This window comes from Macrobrachium nipponense, chromosome 8 (assembly GCF_015104395.2).
Source record: "Macrobrachium nipponense isolate FS-2020 chromosome 8, ASM1510439v2, whole genome shotgun sequence".
NCBI classification, from domain to species: Eukaryota; Metazoa; Arthropoda; class Malacostraca; order Decapoda; family Palaemonidae; genus Macrobrachium; species Macrobrachium nipponense.
In genome coordinates this window covers 54,978,112-54,990,687 of record NC_087203.1, presented here as the reverse complement: position 1 = coordinate 54,990,687, position 12,576 = coordinate 54,978,112, and the positions used below count along the sequence as shown (strand labels likewise).

Below are 12,576 nucleotides of genomic sequence, written 5' to 3'. Positions count from 1 at the left end.
TAAAATTAGGCTAAGGTGCCTTTTAACAGGATATAGTCTAGCCTAGGCCTCTTCAGAAATCTTAAGGATAGCCTATACAAAGTTTACATGGCTTATTTTTGACTAGGCTACAATAGGCCACACAGTTAGGTTAGTTTAATGAGGGTACAGGCTAAGTGCTATGTAATTAAGTTTTCAATGAATTTATATACATAGGTATAGCCTAACTATATTTATCAAAAATAGTCATAATTCCTCATTCAAACAGGATTAGTCTAAGGTAGGCCCTCTTAAATTTCCATGAGAGAGGTAGGGGTAACCCCAAGATGCCCTGTAGGACGGCCATGTTGTGGTACCCTTTGGCACTGGTATTTGCAAATTTTATACAAACAAAACTCTTAAGTACTTTTTTTAGCATGTTACAACCCTGTCAAACGCTAAGTTACAACTCAAACTAACACAGCAAAATTTCATGACAACTAATGAACATGAAGCATCTTTCACGACAATGAAAATTTTCCACGTTAAGGGGTTGCAATCACGTTTGATTGGGCATACAACTTTGCACTTGAATTCTCGTCTGCTACTGTTCTTACATGATAGTGATCTGTTCCAGCTAATGAACTAATGGTAATAGGTATTACGACTTTAAAAGCTTACCTTGCAAAGGATAGATAATCATTTGTATTAATAATTTGCCAAAACAGCCAAATTGAAGGGTGGACCGGTTGACGTCCTCCTCACATGAAAGCATTCGTGATCTTTACCTGGTCTTTTTGGTGTTACCAAAATGCAGACGAAAGATTCAGGGCAGCACTTCCATACCCAAGCGAAAGATAAACAAAACAAGGGACTGGCTACACTGCCACACTCGTGTCCACAACAAAAACGAAAACATTTTACAGTTCCAATCACTTACAACAGTAAAGATATTAGAGGAGGATAATGAATCCATTCCTAAATAAACCACTAATAATTAAAGGAATATTTTTCCCATTACATCATCTACATACTAGCTGATATCCCCCTCATTGTATTAATATTAGCAGATATTTTCATGAGATTTTGACTCGTGAAATGTAAACTATATATGTAGAACATGAGAGAAAGCACACCTTGATTTTAGTTGTCACGGGTTTTGCTTCTAAGTTTTCAGTTCATGTTTGATAACACGTATTTGGACAATTCAGTTGTAGATTTACCAGATTCTTTCTTTCATATTGCTATTTTTCCTGGTGGAAACAAGTTTCTTCTTATATATACGTATATGGAGACAGTAGAGTTACTAGATATAAAAGAAAAACTTTTCTTGTAATTGGGATGTTGGTCTTTGAATAGGATGGGCTCGGGGGCTTAAATCAATTTTGGTGACATAATTTCTGTATAAAGTAATATAATTGAACTCATTATTATTATTATTATTATTATTATTATTATTATTATTATTATTATTATTATTATTATTATTAATCTTTAGTGTATCACAGTCATCCTATTCGACTGGGTGGTTTTTATAATGTGGGGTTCCGGGTTGCATCCTGCCTCCTTTGGAATCCATCACTGTTCTCACTATGTGCACCGTTTCTAGGAGCACACTCTTTCTGTATGAGTCTTTGAGCTACTTCGGCATCTAGTTTTTCCAGGTTTCTTTTCAGGGATCTTGGGATCATGCCTAGTGTTCCTTTGATTATGGGTACAATTTCCACTCGTATATCCCATATCCTTCTTATTTCTATTTTCATGTCCTGATACTTATCAGTCTTTTCGCTTTCTTTCTCTTTTAATCTGGTGTCCTGAGGTATTGCGACATCAATGAGTGATACTTTCTTCTTGGTTTTTTCAGTCAACGTCACTCCTGGTCTGTTGGCACGTATCATCCTGCCTGTTCTTATACATAGTCCCAGAGGATCTTTGCTTGATTATTATTATTATTATTATTATTATTATTATTATTATTATTATTATTATTATTATTATTATTATACCCATACTGTCAAATATATAGGACAAAAGTGACATGTCGAGTGTCAACCCTAGACATGTTACATTACGAAATTTAGACAAAGTACTATTAATTAAGGGGCCAGTGGTGAGAGAGACTGGCTTCAATCTGGGAGTTGACAAATCTTAAAGTTAAATTTGTTACTCATAGACTTTTAGTTACACAAAGGTAACGGTGTATGGTGACATATTGCATTTTATTTCATAGACGTTAGTATTTTAACTCTTATTATTATGCACCTAAGTTCAAAGAGAAATAAGCAAATGGTAAGTATAAACTGAAGATTTATATAATTTGGAATTAGTTTTAAGAGAAGTATAGAAAATGGAAAGAATATTGATATTAACATAAACTTGCACAATAATTTGTAACCATCATGCAAAATAGCAAAGCTAATGCTCACCATCACTACAGACACATTGATGCTATTAGTTACCTAGCCCTAGCTATGTCATGTCCTCCGTCACAAGCATAACACAGGAGTCCATGCTTTGCTGTATACCTCATCCTTACACCTTACTGGCATGGATACACCCTCAAGTCATGTTTGTATTGGTAAAAAATTATATAATGTGTTTATATTGCAGATCTTGTGTCAAAATGTATTAAAGTTTCTCTGTGGAGTCCGTTAAGCATTCCATCTCGTTGAAATGGAATATTATGTCTTTTTGGTTTATTTGTTTGTGTATGTCAGTTGTCTCTTTTAAAGGTGATATTACGAACTCGGTAAACAACAGTTATTCAGCTTAAGATAAGCTTTGTTTATGCTTAATATTGGTTTTTCTTGTAATTTATCATTACCAATAATTCTTGGTCAAATGTAGTTGTAATAACTGTTGCAGTCCTGTAGAGCATTAGCATAAATGATGATTGCTTGATTTCAACACAGTTGTTTTAATAGTAATATTTTATTTATACTGAACTTAATTAATTTTACTTTTTTAATCTTCTTAAGTCTATTTCAATCTCAATATGCCATTCTATTTTGGAAGGTCATAATATTTAGTGATGATCACTTTGTTCTGTGTTGAAGTTAGCAGGGAAATTGGTCAGTGAAAGTTTTTTTTATTCATTTTTATTTATTTTAACTACACCATTACAGTGGATAAAGAGAAGGAAAAAACATATCTCCGGCAAGCCTCAGCACCGTTACTTAAACGCACTTCAAAATTTGGTCTTGGTCAGTTCATAAGCTTTTTCCAACCAAAAAATTACTTAGCTTGAGGTGCATTACTTTCTGACCTGGCTTATTCACAGGTATTTGACCCACAAGCATTGAGAGCATATATAAGACTACATTATAGGATAAGCTTTAGTTTGATAGGATAATAGCCTTGAAGATCTAATAAAAACTTTTTAATTTCATCTTATAGTAGTCAGAATTTCTTTTCCCTTATCTCATAGGATACACTACACGAAACATCTTATTTATTTTTATCTTACAATATCATGCTTTGTATTTAGAACTGATGAATTTTATTATTTCTAGAATTTATTGTTAAGCTGTAAGCTGGTTATAATGAAATCAAGCACAGTTGATGATTACAAGAATAAATTTCTCACAGTTGATGATTACAAGAATAAATTTCTCTGGTCAGACTCACTTTTCTCAGATACATGCATGGCTTTACACCATCGTGTATTGCTTGTGGGGAGTGAGGGAGAGTGGTTTATTTGAAAAGGTTGATGCTTGAGGTAGACTGGGATATACAATCTTGTTTCCATGTGTATAGAAGCAAAATGAAAAGCAATGAATTGCATGCAAGGTTGGTTAATATATTGCTTTGTTTAGATATAACGGTGCTGTTAGCATACAAAGCCTTGTTGCATTTTAGTAGCATAACAAATAAGTCCCTACCTATAAATGAGATCCACGTGAATTACTATATATAATACCTGTTGTGATGAAGGTGCTTTCATTAATCATTCAAGTTCATTCTATAAACCCAAATTAAGTCATATAAATATGAATAAGACGATGTAGTTTTTTAGACCGTGCCTTGTATATGTCTCAGAATCGTTGTATAATTGGATGAGTAAACTGACATGTGTATTAAAATGATAACACTATATCTTAGTCATTGTTGCACTATACATGTCAACCTCTTGATTATTTAGATGAGGTCTGATTACATCCTATATTAAACTTTTTATTTCTAGCCATCCCACTGATTCTTCCAAGTAATCACGAATAGCTCTCTGAGGAAATGCAGTCCATCTCCAGGGACGCAACATTCTTGTGTTTTCTCGCTTTTTATGGGTTATGTTATTGGGACTGATGCAATTCAGGAATTCTGAAAGCTACTGACTTCTGCAGCAGTTCAGTTTGATAAAATTTAACTTGGCACCTTATGGCGCCAATAACCAATACTTGGCCTGTTATGGCACCATAAATCGCCATTAACCGAGTCTGTGGTTAACCAGGGACTTCCTATATTGATTACAAGCCATCTGTTGTCTGGGTTCATAAGAAAATGGGTGTTAGCCTTGTCATGTTCCTAAGAGGGTTAAGTGTCTCATTTTTCATCCACCTTCCCCCTGTCAACTGCTCACATTTTTATTAGTCATCTTGATTACCATATATTGTGCCCTTCATCTCAAAACTTACACAGTATTGTAATTTATTTCAACCAACTTTCAACCGTTGTTTTTACTGAAAAAATTCATCAGCAGACTCTTCAATCTTTTATTTACTAGCACATAATGTGATAAACTTTTCCTAACTATTTCCTCTTAACCAAATTAGACTTATGGATATTCTTTTGAAAACCATTTGTATCAAATGATGAGGCTCTTATCAAGAAACATTTCTGCAAGAAATTTCCCCTTATTCATTTCAGGAACTCCAAATCCACTAACATGTCTTCTCTTTCTTAATCACTTACCTGTGTTTAAAGTATGTGATGTATTTTGCAAGTCTCATTATTATTATTATCATTATTTTTGGGGGGCATTCTATCACAGTCCTCCAATTCGACAGGGTGGTATTTATAGTGTGGGGTTCCGGGTTGCATCCTGCCTCCTTAGGAGTCCATCACTTTTCTTACTATGTGCGCTGTTTCTAGGAGCACACTCTTCTGCATGAGGCCTGGAGCTACTTCAGCCTCTAGTTTTTCCAGATTCTTTTTCAAGGATCTTGGGATCCCGCCTAGCGTTCCTATGATTATGGATACAAGTTCCACTGGCATATCCCATATCCTTCTTATTTCTAGTTTTAGGTCTTGATACTTAACCATTTTTTACCTTTCTTTCTCTTCAACTCTGGTGTCCCATGGTATTGCGACATCATTGAGTGATAATTTCTTCTTGATTTTGTCAATCAACGTCACTTCTGGTCTATTTGCACTTATCATCCTATCTGTTCTGATATTATAGTCCCAGAGGATCTTTGCTTGATCGTTTTCTATCATTCCTTCAGGTTGGTGTTCGTACCACTTATTACTGCAAGATAGCTGGTGTTTCTTGCTCAAGCTCCAGAGGAAGGCTTTTGCCACTGAATCATGCCTCTTTTTGTACTGGTTCTGTGCAAAGGCTGGAAATTCGCTTGCTATGTGGTTTATGGTCCATGTGGATGAGATGTTATTTCCATCTATCGTACTTTGAACATATCTGGTTCTTAGGGCCTGATCTTGTGCTGTTGTTATCGTTCCTTCTGTCTCCTTTTTGAGCTCCCCTCTGTAGCCATTGCCATGTTTTCTATCATTCCTTCAGGTTGGTGTTCGTACCACCTATTACTGCAAGATAGCTGGTGTTTCTTGCTCAGGCTCCAGAGGAAGGCTTTTGCCACTGAATCATGCCTCTTTTTGTACTGGTTCTGTGCAAAGGCTGGAAATTCGCTTGCTATGTGGTTTATGGTCCCGTTTTTCATATTGCACTTCCTGCATGTGGATGAGATGTTATTTCCATCTATCGTTCTTTGAACATATCTGGTTCTTAGGGCCTGATCTTGTGCTGCTGTTATCGTTCCTTCTGTTTCCTTTTTGAGCCATTGCCATGTTTCATCCCAAGCCAGTTCTTTAGTCTGTCTCATGTACTGTCCGTGAATTGGTTTGTTGTGCCATTCCTCTGTTCTGTTTGTCATTCTCCTGTCTCTGTATATTTCTGGGTCTTCGTCTACTTTTATCAGTCCTTCTTCCCATGCACTGTTGATCCACTCGTCTTCACTGGTTTTCAGATATTGCCCCAGTGCTCTGTTCTTGATGTTGACGCAGTCCTCTATGCTTAGTAACCCTCTCCCTCCTTCCTTTCGTGTTATGTATAGTCCGCATTTTCTCTTGGGTGTAGTGCTTTGTGTATTTTCATATGTTTCCTTGTTTTCTGGTCTATGCTGCGGAGCTTTGTCTTCGTCCATTCCACTACTCCTGCGCTGTATCTGGTTACTGGTACTGCCCATGTGTTTATAGCTTTTATCATATATCCGGCGTTGAGTTCTGACTTGAGTATTGCCTTAAGTCTCTGCATATATTCTTTCCTGATCATGTCCTTCATCTCTTTGTGTTTTATATCCTCTCCTTCCAATATTCCCAGGTATTTGTATCATTTATTATTATTATTATTATTATTATTATTATTATTATTATTATTATTATTATTTTTGAAGGAGACCCTCTTTCAAACAAGTCTCATTGAAAGATATTGCTGCATCAGCTGATTTCAACTTGTAAATACTCTTCTCTATTTTTCTAATAATTGTTGTCTCTCTGCTACTACAACTGGCGAGTATTGCGCCGATATGATTCATCAGGAGTCCATTTCGGGGATATTGCTTAAAATTTATTTATTTGTCACAGTAAATGAACAAATAGATCAAAATATAAGTCGATATAGTGGCCAACGCTTCTCTCGGTATCATCTACAGTCTGCTCCGCGACCCACTGCCGTGATCATGCTCGGATGATACCGAGAGAAGCGTTGGCCACTGGATCAACTTATATTTTGATCTATTTGTTCATTTACTGTGACAAATAAATAAATTTTAAGCAATATCCCCGAAATGGACTCCTCCTGATGAATCATATTGGCGCAATACTCGCCAGTTGTAGTAGCAGAGAGAAAGCAATTATTAGAAAAATAGAGAAGACTATTTTCAAGTTGAAATCAGCTGATGCAGCAATATCTTTCAATAATACTTATTATTATTATTATTATTAATTATTATTATTATAATTATTATTATTATTATTATTATTATTATTATTATTATTATTATTATCATTATTATTATTATTATTATTATTATTATTATTATTATTATTATTATTATTATTATTATTATAATAAAACATGTATATATAAGAATAAAACTGAAGGCATACCACGTTTTTTAGGCATGGCAATCCGAAATAGGTAAATAGTACTGAATTTATTTATTCTTGATTGAGAATAAGGTGATATTATTATGTAATAATAGTACTCTAAATAGTATGTTAATTGCAAGTTACAGAGTATGAAATATATAGTACTCTATTTCTTTTTTTCTTTGTAAAATGCTCTTTAGACAATGCTCTGTGGGTCAACTTAGGCTGCCCTAGGTTCTGTAAGCATTCTTTTATGCTTCTCAGCAGGTTTCAAGGAGCATTTTGAAATCCACCAAAAGATACATTAGCTTAGCTATGAATAGGTGTTTGTATTTTTAGTAGGGTTGCTTGATGCTCTTTCCAAACCTTCTAGCAGCTGAACAAGGACCTTTCAGAACTGGGTTATTAATGTACTCTAATTTATGTACTCTAAATTCTTGAAGCCAGGTTTTGTGTAGTCATTGTGTAGTCTCTCTCTTTCTCTCTGTCTGTCTGTCTGTCTGTCTGTCTGTCTGTCTCTCTCTCTCTCTGTCTTTCTCTCTCTCCCTCTATGATGTTATTTGTCTCTCACATTTCTCTACCCCTTGTTCTTTAATCATTCATGTTGTAATTTCTTTATGACATACAATGGTAGTTATATCTGGATGGCTTTCTGACCAAATGGCCCATGTAGTAACCCTTGACAATAGGCTTGTTTTACAGGGTCACCACTCTTGAACAACTTAACTATGCATGGTCTCATATTTGTGAAAGACACACGCTACAGGAACAATGGTGTCTTCAGAAATACTTTTTTATTTGTTTGTGTATTGTATTGGAAACTGACTTTTTCTTGTAGGGCAGGGCATCTTTCCCAGCCATTGCTTTTTGTGATGTACAATAAACCATTTTGTTGTCCCTTTTTGCTTGCAGACTTTACTATAAAGGGGCTTTGTACTATGCCCTGTAAACTGTTTGAGGCTTACTTCATTGACGTAATGCAGGGTATCTATTGTAGTCCTATCTACATAAAAGTCTTTTTTTTCACTTGTAACGTGTGTAGAGTTGTTTACAGATTCCATAGTCATTACTTGTTTGCTTGAATTCCTCCAATCTATTTCCTTTAGAAGGTGCATTCTCTGTGTAAGACATCTGATTCTGTTGTCATTTTTGTTAGGTGGGTTATGCCATATTTTATCGCACAGTCAAACTTGAACTAGGTGTGAAGTATGAAGTCAGTGATGTGCATTTAGATAGAGATTTCCAGATATGATCAGCAGAGAGACTGCACCTTTTTTTAGTCATTGTAAATAGAGCTCTTCAGTACTGCATTTTGTATTAGTGATTTTTCGTAGTATTTAAAGTTATTATACATTTAAATAAATATGGCTATATTCAAAAAGAAAAGGACAGCACACAGTGACTATCATTAGCTAAACTGAATCTTTGATAGGATTACCTGTATCATCAGAAGGCACAGATATTTTGCAGTTAGGCGGCAGCTGATAAACCACTAAGTGTGCCCTGCATGATAAAGTTTAATAATCTTCTTTTCCATCCTATATCTCCAAGAATTTAATGATCTCCCAAAAATATTAGCTCTAAAACAGTGAACTTCAGTTTTGGATTTTGGTTTATTTTATATAGGAAAACCTTATAACTAAAGTTTCGTTCCCTTTCTACTGACTGGTTCATGCAGTGTCCACTTAGTACTGTTATCTCATGGAGTGCTTCAGCACTTCAGTCTTTATTTAAGAGTTTTCTGTTTTCTTGAAAATGACAGTATTTTTGTGTTGAATGAAAGCAGATTGTTTTCATATTGATTTCTTCTGTTCGTATTTACTTATTAAACTATACAGCCTCACTTAATTTCATGCTTTGAAGTGATACAGATTGGTCTACTACAGACATTCATTAGAAAAAATGTCTATATTCAATTTTGGAGGCCATGTTTGTATACTTGGTATAATTTTAGGTTGGTGGGACTATCTTTGCGTCAGACTTTTGCATCATCTAAAATATTCCTTCATCATAAAAAAAATGTAGCGCCTTGCTTCTCATTAAATTGCCCCAGAAAATAACTGTAAATGAAAAACAGAAATTATACCGTGGAAGGATGCTGTGATGCCTTGACAGAATTGATGAAAAAGTTTGCGAGAAATAAATATTTTGTCATGTTTGTGCAAATGTAGCCCTGTCCACAATGGTCATGCGTGCTTCAGTATTCAAGTTTCTATTATTATTTGTATGACCAGTAACACAGACTATACTGGGAATATGGTCGTATGCTGAACAGGCATTAAATGGACAAATATATTAAGCAAATGGATTTTCTGAACTGAATGGTTTGCAGGTTCTTTGCTGAAATGAATTTGTGAATCAACACGTGAGCATGCTCATAAAAATTTTTATAAACCCAGGGGAAAATAGTATCTTCATACAGGTGATTAAAAAATAAATATTAATATTTACTTTTGCACTTCTATTGTGACTTTTTCTTGTTGCCAAGATGAAAGTACTCAGCACATTTGCAATGATGGAAATACTTTGTATTCTTCCTGAAGGTGTTAAGCAAAAAGACTTGTTCTGATTGCAATGAGCTATTTTAGGGAGTTGATCAAATTCTTTTATATTTGGATACCTTTTATTGCTGTATTGTATGTGATGGCTGAATTCGTGTTATTTTCTAATGGTGTGTAAATGATTTAATTGTAAAAGGTAATTGTTGCATAATTAGGAGAAGGTTTGTCTTGCAGGGCACTAATGAGGGCAAAGAACCAAGTAGTGAAACTAGTATTTCATGGTATTGACAAGACAGTTTGAAGATTTTCCACTTTTCTGTTATTCATATAGGGATATAGAAGTGAGCCGCATAGCAATAGCAGCTAGAAATAGGTAAATTATATGTATATTCGATATGATTTTAAGCAAATGTAACATTCTGCCTTGCTTCACATGGCAGCCCTCTCTTGCTCTCCCAGTCTCTATAACAGAAACATCAAAATATATTTTAGAAAAATAACCAAAACTCTCTCATCTCATCTTCCTCGCTCTCTCTCTCTACTCTCTCTCGTCTCTATCTCTCTCTCTCTGATCTAAATCCGCTAACTTCTTCCCCTCCTCTCTCTGCAAATATGCAAGTATGCAATAATTTTCTACCTTTTTCATTTCAATTTATTTTTACTCTTCTTTCATTATGTAATTTTCATGTTTACAAATTTTTACATTTTAACTTCATTTTGTGGACATGTAGATATGGTTGCTTTCTCGTTTTTCTGATGATCTAATCTCTTATCTTTTCTCTCTTTCTTTCATAAACTTCAGTGAAATTCAACTATATTTCTTTTATTTTCAGTTGTATCATAACCAACCCACTTCATTGGAAGAGAAATAAGTTATAAACTTTTATTTCTCTCGCTTCGTCCTCGCTCTCTTATCCGTTCTTCTGTGCTTCCTCTCTCCTCCTCTACTCTCTCTCTCTCTCTCTCTCTCTCTCTCTCTCACACACACACAGGCATACAATAATTTTATTTATTTGTTTAGAATTAATTTTAGTATTATTAACAATTTTATTGAATGATAACCCAGTTAAGGCAAGAAATATATTACTTTCAGTTAGGGCCATTCCCAGTTTCCAGCTGTGAAGTTATGCATATATATATATATATATATATCTATATATATATATATATATAATATATATATCTATATATATATATCTACATATATCATATAATATATATATTTATTATATATATATAGTATAATAGCATATATTATATAAGCAGTCCCCAGTTGTCGGCGGGGGATCTGTTCCGACAAATTGATGATAAGCAAAAATCAACGATAACCGAAAATTGTTGATTTTCGGCGCTTATCGGCTCTGATAACTGGTTAATGGCACTTTTGTTAGGTATGTATTGGCGCTGATAACCGGAAATGAGCGCGGCACCAAAAATCGCCAATTTTTTGGCGATTTTTGGTGCTAGGAATTCCCATAAAACCAGATCGCCGATAACTGAGGCAGCCGATAAAAGTGGATTGCCTACATATGTGTATATATATATATATATATATATATATATATATATATATATATATATATATATATATATATATATATATATATATATATATATAACAACTTTTGACATAGGAGAAACGTACTCTTGGTTGCTGCTGTGAATCCTCAAAGAAGTTATGCTATCATGATTCCCCCAGGGCTCCCTCCATAAGACAGACCAACCAATCTAGATAACTTTTAATATAGTTGGTCTTGACAAGAATAGTTCATCTTGGCTCTATCTCCTTTCCAAACATCAACTGCCTCGGCATTTCCCTTCGACCTCCTCTCACAGATGTGACAACAGCATGTGTGTTGGCTATCTTCTTCGTTACAGGCCAGATCTGTGCTAGCTAAATGTTCACCCGAGTCCCATACCTTTTCTTCAGGGAAAGTGGGTTGGTTTGTGGACTCACAGCAGGTATTAAAAATAGGTTCTTCCTACTCCAAAACCTGATTTTTTTTATAGCGTAGCCATTGTTCGTCTTCAAAGGAGCCTAGAAAAGAAGTTAATACTGATGAAAGAACTTGCCTCCTAATAAATAAATCCAAACAACCCAGATTTTTGGTTTGAAATATTGTCACGGGTTATCAACCATTTTCTTTATTCCAGATATGTGTATTATTCTTTGTGGTTCTAAAGTGACTTTTCTAATTATGTTGGGTCTGGCTGTGGTATTATTGTGCCTTTCCAGGAATAACTGATTCTGACCATTACTCTAATAGTGCTGGTGTTTTATAAATTTCAAATCCAAGGTTATCAACCCTTTTCTTTATTCTGGATACCTATTATGTCAGGTCTGGCTGTAGGATTGTTGCACCTTCCCAATTTCAGGAATACTGCCTCAAATACACTGTAAACTTGGAGACTTCTTCGAAAGAAACATTTCCGATGTAATGATGTACTCGGTTTTTGGAGGCCACATAACTTAGGAGAAGAGTGAGGTTCAGCCTTTTTAATTATGGACTCTTAAAATAATTCTCTGCTCATGTAGAGAGAGTAGTTTGTTTGTGCTAGGGTGTAGGAAAAATAGGATCATCTGGGGTGTTTGCTCTGATATCTAGTTAAACCTTGAGCACTTGAACCAGGTATGTTTTATCCAAAATACTGAGTACCCTTATCAGAAAAGGGGATTTTCCCTTTAAAATAGCCTTTTTCATGGCCAGGAATGATAGGCCAGGAGACAACAGTAAATGAAAACTATAATTATGAGTGATGGAATATTATCCCCATCTAAGAGAACCCAACATACTAA

The 12,576-nt window shown here is 34.8% G+C and overlaps 1 protein-coding gene across 9 annotated transcripts in view; it reads left to right on the top strand.

Annotated features, from left to right (window-relative positions):
- The window catches only part of LOC135222787 (protein unc-79 homolog), an 841,880-nt gene that overhangs the window by 606,000 nt on the left and 223,304 nt on the right, over window positions 1-12,576 (top strand). For 7 of the 9 annotated variants that reach the window (XR_010316338.1, XM_064261060.1, XM_064261059.1 and 4 more), the window contains one exon: window positions 8,191-8,262. The exons of the other annotated variants lie outside the window; for them this stretch is intronic. Coding sequence is in view for 6 of the 7 variants with exons in the window: in XM_064261060.1 (XP_064117130.1) it covers window positions 8,191-8,262 (72 nt within the window). In the remaining variant the exon portion in view is untranslated. The remainder of the gene's footprint in view (window positions 1-8,190; window positions 8,263-12,576) is intronic. 9 annotated transcript variants of the gene reach the window in all.